General features: G+C 43.4%; 2 protein-coding genes across 3 annotated transcripts in view; one reads left to right on the forward strand and one right to left on the reverse strand.

The window, feature by feature from the left end:
* On the forward strand, positions 1-9,267 carry LOC139559322 (CCN family member 4-like). The gene is made up of 5 exons (XM_071375214.1): positions 1-201; positions 3,399-3,687; positions 4,154-4,408; positions 7,466-7,659; positions 7,827-9,267. Exons 1-5 carry the CDS (start codon positions 154-156, stop codon positions 8,130-8,132), a joined length of 1,092 nt encoding a protein of 363 aa, XP_071231315.1. The 5' UTR covers positions 1-153; the 3' UTR covers positions 8,133-9,267.
* Positions 9,264-12,943, reverse strand: part of ndrg1a (N-myc downstream regulated 1a) — a 21,232-nt gene continuing 17,552 nt past the window's right edge. For both annotated transcript variants that reach the window (XM_071375212.1, XM_071375213.1), the window contains 5 exons: positions 12,447-12,498; positions 11,926-11,973; positions 11,291-11,326; positions 10,939-10,990; positions 9,264-10,591 (listed from right to left, as the gene is read on the reverse strand). In XM_071375212.1, the coding sequence (XP_071231313.1) occupies positions 10,377-10,591; positions 10,939-10,990; positions 11,291-11,326; positions 11,926-11,973; positions 12,447-12,498 (403 nt within the window). In that variant the 3' untranslated portion in view covers positions 9,264-10,376. The remainder of the gene's footprint in view (positions 10,592-10,938; positions 10,991-11,290; positions 11,327-11,925; positions 11,974-12,446; positions 12,499-12,943) is intronic.

The raw sequence follows: 12,943 nt of genomic DNA on the forward strand, positions 1-12,943 counted from the left end.
TAATAACATCACCAGTCCCAGACCCAGACAGTGGTCCTCGCGGAGGAGATGACAACTAGAAGAAGATTGCCTGGGACTTGTGGAGTGCGAAATATTTTGTTTTTAGTAAAGGAATAATTCTGGGTTCAATGAATTTACAATTCCTAACCAGTGATGAGCTGGCTGCTAAAGTGGATTCTTATAGCAGCAGGGATTCAACAGGTGAGAAAGTGCCAATATAATACTTGTTTATCAACACATGGTTTAAGCCTTTTTTACCAAATCTATTCATTTCTGACGTGCCAGATCTGATTCATGATTTCTTTAGAATAGAATAGTATTATTGATGCTTCCGGGAAAAATTCCCCGTTTATTCACAAGTTATCCCTCCATTTGTTAGTTGTACTTTACTGCCACCATATGGTTATGTGGAGTCATGTTTTGCATTTTACTCCAGATTCAAGAACTTATTGGACAGTACTGTAATAGCATGGCATCAACAAACATTAAATACTATGTTTCTAGTTTAATTTGGCCCTATCTGCCAAGTTATGAAAGGTTCTTCATTAATTCAATACTTCACACGTTAAAACTGCTCACAGTCTCAAAATGTCTGGCCTCAAACTTAAGTTATATCACTCACACTGCATCTAAATGGGAGAGAAAAAACAACTGCTTACACAAAGAGATGAAGGTGAGCGTCTATGATGCTCTATGTTGATTTGACCAGAGTTGTGCTCATGGTCTACCCTCAACATTCAGCTTGCACTTTCTCAACCTGACAACAGACTGCATGTGTGACACAACATTGGTCATTTCACCCAGGTTTGGCAGGGGTTAGAGGTCAAATCAGTTGAACACTCCACATCTGAGGAAAGAAAGTTCCAAATTTCTTATCTGACCAATATGGCAGTATTGTCAAGGTCACATTAGAAGTCAATCAAGATGTTTGATAAACCATTTATCCCTTTTTTCATTCCCGGATGCCCAAACAGCGTTTGATGTTGATGTTATATGTCTGCTTGAGGTCACAAGGTCACACAAAGGTCACACAAAAGGTCAAGGGGTTATAAGTCTGAACAGGTGATGGTATTCACATTAATCTCAATACCAATTTTGGCTGTCTAGATATGATGGGGGTAAGGAACAATGAAACTTTGTATACACGTACATAAACCGACAAGCACAAAGCTTCTCATCTCAACAGAAAACCCAGTTCAAATTCCTGTTATGCAATATGTATATATATGGATTTAAAGATTTTTTTTTGTACTCTTCATCCAATTTCCCTTCATTTTTAGATTAAAAAGCTACATGGAGATGATAAACTGTTATTGTCATGATCAGTTGTTGTCCGTGTCTTTTTCATTACCTTGTGAAACACCCCCAGAATGCCCTTTAATGCTAAAAGTGACACGTTGTCTGAATCCCAAATGGCACCCTATTCCGAAATAGTGCACTATATAGGGAATAGGGTGCCATCTGGGATGTAACCGTGTTCTCTGATGTTGTTGTGTAATGACTGAGCCTGATGACTGCTGACGCTTCAGCGGCAGATCCCCTGGGTACTGGCTCTGTGGTACACCCATGATTACATCTAATTTATCTGCATTAAACATCCTATGCGCTCAATGGATTTACTATTTATTACTATAATTATATTAGAAAAACGTGAAGGCAACTGATGGGCTGCCAAGAACAAGCTTAGGAAAACAAAAATAAACATGATTAAAGGGTCTTTTTCACATTTAATTAATTGCAGATTAATTGTGTCTGTATAACCTACCTGGATCAGAAGTTCTTTGGCTTTTATGATTTTAATATTAACATGTTGAGGCTGAAATGTAATTAGAGAGGTTTAATACAGAATAAGACCCTGTTGTACCCTGCATGGGAATCTCCAAGAAAAGTTCATTTAGCACTGTTGGTCGGCCCATACTGGAGGCAGCGGTTGCTGTTATGACATCAACATTAGTTACACTTGTTTTCATTGAGATGGTTTCCTGGACAAAGATTAAGCCTTGTCCTGGACTAAAAATGCCTAGTCTGTGTCTGGGAAACCAGCCCCAAAAAGTTCCCAACAAAAAATCTGTTTGTTGAATGTTCAGACATCCGAAATGAAAGTTTGGCCCTCAGACGTTAGGCATAAAAGAGTGTCTCGTTCACAAAGTATGACATTTTAAAGTAGCCCATTAGGCAATCTGGCTACTCCATGTGTAATAATGGGTTATGGAACACTCTGTGTCCTGACTCATACGAGGAAGTCCTGCTCTTATAATGTGAGGCCAAGACTGAGAATCATTTTTGGAGTTATAAATACTGAGCCAGTCTGAGCCAGCGGACGAGCCAGTTTCCTCTGTAGGGACTTAAACAGTCTGGATCCAAGACCAACCGCCAGTTGTTTGGTTGTAAAACTCTTCCTAGTGGCTTGTTCAGACAGCACATCTGTTTGGAGTGCTTTAAAAAGGGCTGTTTTTCATTTGATCACACACACAAAAACTGGGTTTCTGATCTCGGCATAAATATATACAGTTTGTATTCATGGGGTGAAATGTTGGACACGTTTTATTGTATTGTCACGTCAGCTGTGAAAATACTTTTATATTTTCAAAGAAACTATGAAAAATGGCCTACAGGCAGAATATTGTGTAGACAGGGGAACAAAAAGTACTTTGACTAATCAGCGTCATATTGATGAAATCATTTTGATTTCATATTCTTTCTTTTACCTCCCTTACCCTGTTAATCAACCTTGTTGTTGTACAATCCGAACAAGAAGGCCAGCCAGACCTTTTAGCACATTCAGGACTTGCAACACTTATCGAGCTAAATAGGGGATTTGGGTCTATTAGTTCTTAGGCCGATATAGGACATGTTGGAAATAAAAAAGATTAAGGACATGAAGCTAATTACGACTTTGATCCTTGGGGCAACAGCCTATTATTCCCCTGTAACTGTTGCTACGTCAACTTAGCAACAGTATTTTGGGTGGCACTTATATAATGTGATTGTGATACAGGTGATCCACGTGCTAACAAGTACATGTGCTTCACAGGAGGTTGGTGCCACCTTAATTGGGGAGGACGGGCTCGTGGTAATGGCTGGAGCGGAATGGGAGGAACGGTATCAAACACATGGTTTCCATGTGTTTGATGCCATTCCATCTACTCCGTTCCAGACATTATTATGAGCCATCCTCCCCTCAGCAGCCTCCACTGATTGTGCTTTTAATTGTCCTAGACACGGAAACCTACACCGATAACATACTGTACATCTTTGATGCTTTAGGAATGTCTGTTCTCTACTTACATGGTTTATTGTGTTACCAAAAGTCATAGCGTTTGACCATAGAAAACTAAAATATGTATTATGTATATCAAAGTGCATAACACTAACTCCTCCCTGTCCCTCTCATCTAGGCCTACTCCCAGACCCAGAATTCCACTGCCATGCTGCCCCTAGCAGAATCCACAGACCTAGAGCCATACAACCGGACCCAGTACTGCCACTGGCCCTGTGAGTGCCCCCTGGTCCCCCCTTCCTGCCCTTCAGGGGTGAGCTTGCTCATGGATGGCTGTGACTGCTGCAAGGCCTGCGCCAGGCAGGTGGGGGAGGAGTGCAACGAGGCAGACACTTGCGACTACCATAAGGGACTGTACTGCGATTACAGCTCAGACAAGCCTAGGTACGAAAAAGGAGTGTGTGCATGTAAGTGTCATTTACCACACATTACTCTAACCTACTAAAGACACCAATCATGATTAAAGGAATAATCCACTCAAAAACTATATTTTGGTATTTGTTTCATTAGTTCAGTGCTGATACAGTCCCAAAATATGTTGCATGTCAGCAATCTGGTTTTCAAGATATATCAAATTGTAACTTGCCACATTATCATGATGATGTGGCAAGTTACAATTTGCTTCTTGAAAGTCCTATATCTTGAAAACCTGATTGCTGACATACAAAACATTTTGGGACTGTATCAGCAGTGGACTAATGAAAAAAATACCAAAAGATAGGTTTCACAATCATATTACCCAATGTCATGACATGTTTGTTTCTGTTCAGATAACACTAAAAACATAGTCTGCTACATTACATTGTTATCATTACCTTATTCACTGTGTATCTCTCTGTGATGTAAGACTGCTGTCCTGACCTTCTTTGCCAGATATGGTTGGCACGGGCTGCGAGCATGACGGTGTGATCTACCGGAATGGGCAGAGCTTTAAACCCAGCTGTAAATACCAGTGTCTGTGTGTGAACGGGGCCATCGGGTGCGTGACCCTGTGTACGGACTCCCAGCCCCCCCGGGTGTGGTGCCAGAACCCGAGGAGGGTCAAGATCCCCGGACGCTGCTGTGAACAGTGGATCTGTGACGAGCCCAAGAAGGGGAGGAAGACTGCTCCAAGACATGCAGTGGAAGGTAGGACACAGATCCAACAATCAATCAAACAATTGATCAAGCAATCAATCAGTCAGTCAGTCAATTAATTAATCAGTGGTGGCTGGTGTCACTTCAAATAGGAGTACAGGCTCATTGTAATGGCTGGAATGTAATAAATGGAACCGTTTCAAACACATTGTTACCATTAGTGAATGAGAAATAGTCCATGTGTTCAATACCATTCCATTCCAGTCATTACATGGACAGAGTCTCGTGTATTGAGAATCTCGTAACACTAATAACCATGGTAATATTGAGCAATTCTTTGAAAATTGTGAAGCAAAATAGTTTAAGGACATTGCTTCATAGTAGTTCACAGGTAGTACTTCTGTTGCAGCAGTAGTTGTGTGGGATCTATAAACACTATCAGCGGTGGACTAGGGTGTGAATGTAGGTTGTTACTCCAGTGGGGAGAAGAGGTGCAGCTGTGTGTAAGAGAAGAACAAACCCTTTTCCTGTACACTCTCTCGCTCTCATTCTCATTGTTACTTTTGGGTAGTTCCAGTGCTCAGCGACCTTGTCCAGTAGTGTGCAAAGACAAAAGGGAACTTGGATGTACTAGAGCAGGGCTCTTCAACCCTGTTCCCAGAGAGCTACCGTCCTGTAGGTTAACTCCAACCCTGTTCCCAGAGAGCTACCGTCCTGTAGGTTAACTCCAACCCTGTTCCCAGAGAGTTACCGTCCTGTAGGTTAACTCCAACCCTGTTCCCAGAGAGCTACCGTCCTGTAGGTTAACTCCAACCCTGTTCCCAGAGAGCTACCGTCCTGTAGGTTAACTCCAACCCTGTTCCCAGAGAGCTACCGTCCTGTAGGTTAACTCCAACCCTGTTCCCAGAGAGCTACCGTCCTGTAGGTTAACTCCAACCCTGTTCCCAGAGAGCTACCGTCCTGTAGGTTAACTCAAACCCTGTTCCCAGAGAGCTACCGTCCTGTAGGTTTTAACTCCAACCCTGTTCCCAGAGAGCTACCGTCCTGTAGGTTAACTCCAACCCTGTTCCCTGATAGCTACCGTCCTGTAGGTTAACTCCAACCCTGTTCCCAGAGAGTTACCGTCCTGTAGGTTAACTCCAACCCTGTTCCCAGAGAGCTACCGTCCTGTAGGTTAACTCCAACCCTGTTCCCAGAGAGTTACCGTCCTGTAGGTTAACTCCAACCCTGTTCCCAGAGAGCTACCGTCCTGTAGGTTAACTCCAACCCTGTTCCCAGAGAGCTACCGTCCTGTAGGTTAACTCCAACCCTGTTCCCAGAGAGCTACCGTCCTGTAGGTTAACTCCAACCCTGTTCCCAGAGAGCTACCGTCCTGTAGGTTAACTCCAACCCTGTTCCCAGAGAGCTACCGTCCTGTAGGTTAACTCCAACCCTGTTCCCAGAGAGCTACCGTCCTGTAGGTTAACTCCAACCCTGTTCCTAGACAGCTACCGTCCTGTAGGTTAACTCCAACCCTGTTCCCAGAGAGTTACCGTCCTGTAGGTTAACTCCAACCCTGTTCCTAGAGAGTTACCGTCCTGTAGGTTAACTCCAACCCTGTTCCTAGAGAGCTACCGTCCTGTAGGTTAACTCCAACCCTGTTCCCAGAGAGTTACCGTCCTGTAGGTTAACTCCAACCCTGTTCCTAGAGAGTTACCGTCCTGTAGGTTAACTCCAACCCTGTTCCTAGAGAGCTACCGTCCTGTAGGTTAACTCCAACCCTGTTCCCAGAGAGTTACCGTCCTGTAGGTTAACTCCAACCCTGTTCCTAGAGAGCTACCGTCCTGTAGGTTAACTCCAACCCTGCTCCTGAAGAGCTGACAGGTGTATAAAGTCGAGCACACAGCCATGCAATTTCCATAAACAAACATTGACAGTAGAATTTCCTTACTGAAGAGCTCAGTGACCTTTCCAACAAGTCAGTTGTCAAAGAAGTGCTGTTATTGTGAAGTGGAAATGTCTAGGAGCAACAATGGCTCAGCCACTAAGTGGTAGGCCACACAAGCTCACAGAACGGGACCGCTGAGTGCTGAAGCGCGTAAATATCATCTGTCCTTGGTTGCAACACTCCGCACTCAAGCCTAAGATCACCTTGGGCAATGCCAAGCGTCGGCTGGAGTGGTGTAAAGCTTGCCGCCATTGGACTCTGGAGCAGTGGAAATGCGTTCTCTGGAGTGATGAATCACGCTTCACTATCTGGCAGTCCAACGGACAAATCTGGATTTGGCGGATGCCAGGAGAACACTACCTGCCCCAATGTATAGTGCCAACTGTAAAGTTTGGTGGAGGTTGAATAATGGTCTGGTGCCATTTTTCATTTTTTGTGCTAGACCTCTTAGTTCCAGTGAAGGGAAATCTTAATGGTACAGCATGCAATGACATTCTAGAAGATCCTGTGCTTCCAACTTTGTGGCAACAGTTTGTGGAAGGCCCTTTCCTGTTCCAGCATAACAATGCCCCCGGGCACAAAGAGAGGTCCATACAGAAATGGTTTGTCGAGATCGGTGTGGAAGAAGTTGACAGACCTGCGCAGAGCCCTGACCTCAACCTCATCAAACACCTTTGGGATGAATTGGAATGCCAACTGCCAGCCAGGCCTAATCGCCCAACATCAGTGCCAGACAGATCACTAATGCTCTTGTGGCTGAATGGAATCAAGTCCCCACAGCAATGTTACAACATCTAGTGGAATGCCTTCCCAGAAGAGTAGAGGCTGTTATAGCAGCAAAGAGGGGACCAACTCCATATTAATACCCATGATTTTGGAATGAGATGTTCAACGAGTATGTTCAACGGTGTCCACATACTTTTGGTAATGTAATGTATTAGATCCAGTTTTGATGAATAATGTCTAAAAAGCACTTCTGTCACTGCCCATATTCAATTGTATTCTCTCTCTCTCTCTCTCTCTCTCTCTCTCTCTCTCTCTCTCTCTCTCTCTCTCTCTCTCTCTCTCTCTCTCTCTCTCTCTCTCTCTCTCTCTCTCTCTCTCTCTCTCTCTCTCTCTCTCTCTCTTTCTCTCTATCTCTCACTCACACACTTCCTCTCTGCCTGTCTCTGTTGACATAGCTCTTCCTGTTGAGGCGAAGGGACGGAGCAGGAACTGTGTGATCCAGACAACCTCCTGGAGTATCTGCTCTAAGACTTGTGGTCGAGGTCTGTCCCTGCGTGTCTCTAATGCCAACGACAGGTGTGAGATGGTAAAAGAGTCCCGCCTCTGCAACATACGGCCCTGTGAGGTGGACATCACCAAGCACATCAAGGTACATGTACAGAGTATGTGCATGCATACACACGTTTACCCACATATATGGACACGGACACACATGCATGCATACATGTACGCATTGCATAGAGGTCAAATGTTTGTTTGTTATGATATCTATATTGAAGAGTTCACATTGTAAAAAAGTCCTCTCTTATCTCTCAGCCAGGGAAGAATTGTATGAACATCTACAGAGAAGAGCAGCCAAAAAACTTTACCATCTCAGGCTGTGTCAGTAAGAAGTCTTACAGGCCTAAATACTGTGGGGTGTGCGTGGCCGCGGACCATCGCTGCTGCATTCCCTACAAGTCCAAGACCATCGATGTGGAGTTTATGTGTCCCAACGGGGCCGTGTTCACCTGGCAGGTCATGTGGATCAACGCCTGCTTCTGTAACCTCAGCTGCAAGAACCCCAACGACATCTTCGCCGAGCTAGAGAATTACTATGGCTACCCTGAGATCGTGAACTGAGACATTTCAATAATAAGTCATACTCTTATTATGGGCTCTATTCAATCAGATCTGCTTTGCCAACATCCGCATAGCGGTTGTTTTGATGGTGTTAGAGGTGGAACTTCTTTAGAGCTGTCAATCCACAAGTGGCTCCCGGCATTATACCTAAAGCGGACATTGCCATTGGCTGCACGGAGTCAGTGGAATGTGAGATGTAATCTACACCTCCATTATGATGATAGAAATGCATATTATTTAGTTTCATGATTTTAAATTTGAGCGTCATTATTTCCATATAGCCTACACTTTCTCCTTCTGAACTTCTAACAGGAGTGTGGCGGGTGTGGATTTGTGACAATGGTCGCATGTGTAGCTGCTCACCGATTTGCTGTTCGACCTCTGAAACATCCACTATGCAGGTGTCTGCTATCGCTGGTTAATGCCTGATCTAATTGAACCTAGGCCTAAGCCTCCATCTACCCCTATTTTCACCTACTTATCCTTTTCTCAGTGTTTTTTGGTTTGTCAGACTTTCAGAAACTCTGTTATATGTGATTTTATACATAGAGGCCGGTATTCAATCTAAGGCACGTTTAGAACAGCGCTCCATACAGCAGACAGTCCACCTTTTAAAGGCAATTTCCCCGGCATTCGCAGAGATGGCATTCAGTCTCTAGATCGTCCATTGGATTGAAATCCAGACAAAGCATTTTTTCTTACAAGGGGATCCTTCTTTTGCTTTTTTTCCTATTGGAAAAATGTGTAAATCAATGTTTTTGGGGTTTTTTAAGCTCGTCTTTATGGTCTGTATATGGTTGCTTTCGGAAATAGTTTATTGACTTGACAAGTAAACCAAGTGTGTGAAATATTTTAGTAATAATTTATTGAAGTACATTTTGAATACTAAATGATTGTACAAATTGTTTGTCATACAGGTATTTTTATATTCACAGGAACAAGTTTCATGAAATCTCGTTCATACTCATGTAAAGATTGATTTGATCGCGTGGCTCTGAATTGAATAATGAGTAAGAGATGAAGTGAGATGCTACTATAGAATGCATGTGCTATATATATGGTTAAAGATCGTGTGGAACTGTGGTATCATTTGATCTTACAATCATTAAAATTGATGACAACACCAGGACAAAAAGTTATAGGTTTTTAATAAATACATCCTATATTTAATGCTTCTCATCTACAGCATTAGGCAGTTATGCATCTTTATAAAGCGATGTAGTCCGGTGTTCTACGGCACCGGCAAGTGTTGCTGTAGTGCACGTAAGAGTGGGAGGGTTTTTGATAAGCTCTATGGCTAACTCGGATCTTTATATTACATCATGTGGATCGGCTTGACTTTCTCAAATCCATCACAACAAAGGAGCCTTAATAAGTTTCCATGGCACATTATCTTTGTTTGCCGTGATTTCATAGAAATAATCATTTACACAAGAAGAAATATCCAAAAGAACAATTGTGCCTGAAGCCATGATCTGTTAATAAAGCAACAGTATGCGTTTGTTTGATTAATGAAAGGATAATCTCATGAAATGTTCTACAATACATCCAGAAGAATATTAACTCCAGACGAAACAGACATCCTGAAAGAGGAATCATTACAGGAATGTGTTGTATGTACATGATACTTTTCAATTCACTCCTTTCCAAAGTTTCAAAGACCAATAGCAATTTGAGAAGATAAAAAAGACGCCATATATATTTATTTTTTATCCACTTGCCTACCTATTCTTACGCCACTTCTCTCCTGTATCCCACAGTACATTAATCATAACATTGAAAAGTTAACGATGAACAATTAGAAAGTCATTTATAGTCAGGTACACATTTGAGAAAGCTGTGTCATATGTAATAAAGAACTATAGACAAAAAAGCAAAAAACTGTCATGATAGATTTAAACAAACTGCTGTACTAAGTACTGGTTCTGCAGCCACAGCTTTCTCCCACATTCTCCGTTGCGCTGTGTCACTCTGCTGCGTTGCCACTAACAACTAGATATTCCACCTGACTCGGCAGATGGGAAGGGATCTGTTTATTTTAAAATACGTTTTTCCCTCTAAGGAATTTCCTTCATAATGCAGTAGTATATACTTGCATAGCCTTACACACACAACCTCTTCGCATAACTCTTTGGCATAGAGACATTCTCTAGTTGAGTATGTGTGTTTGTAGGTGTGGTTAGTGGTAGCGCAGCAGGAACCAGGGGGCCAGAGGTTAAAGGTTGAGTGTCATGTAAGAGTCATCTAGCAGGACACTTCGGTGGACTTGAGCGCAGTGCTGCTGTTCGCTGTGCCTTCCATACTGTCCGTGTGGGAGCGGCCACGCTTCTCGTTGGTGTGTGACCGGCTCCTGTTTCCCTCGTTGGTGTGAGACCGGCTCCTGTTGCCATCCATGGAGTGGATGCTGGAGCCGGAGGCAGTGCGAGAGCGGACCAGTCTGGTCATGCTGGCGGCGGGCACTGAGGAAAGGAGGAGGAAGAGGAGACAAGGTTAAAGAGCCATTCACACTGTGTTCATGGTCAACTGAATTCTGATTATGGGCACTATATTTCATATTTATATTTCATAATCATTATAGAACAGGTTAACTGGCATCCTGTTGTTATCTGAAGGTGCAGTTACGAATCTCACCCACCAGGTGGCAGGCAAACTCATTATTACAGGTTGACGTGAACACCCACGTTTCTTTTGCAAACAGTAATAGGGTATCCTATTACTTTCTACATAGTTAATTAAATACTTGTGTTAATATAATTACTGGTCAGCGTTGGTTACACAGAGAGTGTGTGTTGGAGGGTGTACTTACTGTAGCCCATTCCCTGAATGAAGTACTTGAAGGCCTCTGTCAGCTTTGCAGGCTGTTGGGTGAGCAAAGGAGAAAGTTAGCAACTGGTTTCCCTGGTATTATCAACATAATGACATAACAGACAGATTCATGTCCTATCCTACAAACTGTGATAATGAGAGGCATATGTATGACAGCTGTTGTAGCAGCAGGTGCTGAGCTGGGTATTAGCTCTCCAGAACCGACATATGTGCCTCATTGCTACTGTCACTAATGCTCTTAAGTCAAGCTGCCGTTGTATTAACCCCCTATTGATTATCCCTTTACCACCCCACCTCACCTGCGTGAACATGTTAACAAGTTAGAAACGCACCTGGTCAACCATGGGCAGGCCTCCGCAATCCGCCATCTGGATAAAATAAAAAATAAAAAGGCCATGTGATTTTGGTCCGTTAACAGGTCATTCAAGAGTGCAGAGTTAAGGTATCAGGTCAGCCGCGGTACGACATTAGTCACCCCCCATTACACAAAACAACCTCCCATCTAACACTTCCTCAACGTGAAACAAGTGTTTTCCATCAGCCTCTGGACAGTTAACAGTTTAGCGTCTGTAAAACGTGCTCATTTCAGGACTTTACAGAACGCATTAGGTCACAGCCAGGGGCGTGCACGTCATAGGTAGGCCAGACAGGAAGGATTGTGACCTGAGTGATGTTTATCAGGGACCAAACAGAGGTAAACAAACTCAAACAGGGAGGGCACAAGCTGGACTTGGTCCAATAAGACACTCAAATGTTCCATTGCAAAACGTTTTCCATTACGTGCCTAATGAACAGACCCTCGAGGCTGGGTATAGCAGCATAGCCTCAACCTGCGGTCTCAGGGGTCCAAGGCAAGGCTAGTAAATCAGTCACCAGGTAGTTGCTGAGCTCCTGGAAGCTCATCAGACTGCCTAGCCAATATTATGACCTATTATTAGCAGGAGGTAGATTGTAGGGGGCCACTCACCTTGAGCAGTGTGGTCTTTGTCGGGTCCAGCTTAGTATTGCACTCTACCTGTAGATGCACAGTACAGAGTCTAATTGAGTGACTAAATATTTACCCTAGTAGAAAAACAAATAGGTAACTGGGGGAGTAATATTTTATTGCTAGAATAGCTTTTGTGGTGTTTGATTTCTTTCCCTTTTTTGTCCCATGTTTAAATCCTAAAAGTTTTAACCTTTGACAATATCTTGTTGGGTAGGTCAGGGCTCTCCAACCCTGTTCCAGGAGGGCTACCCTCCAGTGAAGGGCTACCCACCCTTCACTCCAACCCCAGTTTTAACTAACCTGATTCAGGTTAGGTGCGCTAGATTAGGGTTGGAGCGGAAACCTACAGGACGGTAGCCCTCCTGGAACAGGGATGGAGAGCCCTGACTTAGATGAAAGGACAACACATGTTCTTAGGAACCTAGGGACTAAAGACCAGAGGTATTACTGTTAATGAATTGTTAATGGCCGTTAGGATTACAGTGTGTATTTAGACTTACCACAGCGTCAACAGCCGGAGAGCTGTCTCCTACCACCAACAGAGAAGGACACCTGAGAGCAAAAAGAAATGTATTGCTATTTTGATACGCGAGGCTTATTTGATTTAATAGAAGTTTGGTAATGCTTAGGTTGTGACGACTGTACTGATATGAGTGTGATGCATGTGACATCCCGGCAACTTTGAGAAAAAACACTTTATATCAGAGTTGTCCCTGTTGATGATCTATGCATATTCATGAGGCTAGCATAGCATCTCACTCTCCATTGAATACAGGCGGTTGACACCCATCATCGAATATTCAAGAGAGTATTCAAATAATGAGATGTATCCACCAATCCGAAGAGAGGAACAGGAAGGAGCTTGACAGCCCGCCGTTCCGCTCTTTGGTCACCGAATCCCATTGTTAGGGCGGAGACTAGCATCTTGTCATTATATCCATCTGTGGTTATAGTACTACAGAGTCAGGAGTTTTTCCCAGACAGAGTAACCACCAGA

This window comes from Salvelinus alpinus, chromosome 29 (genome assembly GCF_045679555.1).
Source record: "Salvelinus alpinus chromosome 29, SLU_Salpinus.1, whole genome shotgun sequence".
NCBI classification, from domain to species: domain Eukaryota; kingdom Metazoa; phylum Chordata; class Actinopteri; order Salmoniformes; family Salmonidae; genus Salvelinus; species Salvelinus alpinus.

Coding starts and splice junctions, on each gene's coding strand:
- LOC139559322 (XM_071375214.1), top strand. CDS start 154: ATGAGCTGGCTGCTAAAGTGGATTCTTATAGCAGCAGGGATTCAACAG. Junction 3,688..4,153: donor CGAAAAAGGAGTGTGTGCAT/GTAAGTGTCATT, acceptor CTTCTTTGCCAG/ATATGGTTGGCACGGGCTGC. Junction 4,409..7,465: donor TCCAAGACATGCAGTGGAAG/GTAGGACACAGA, acceptor CTGTTGACATAG/CTCTTCCTGTTGAGGCGAAG.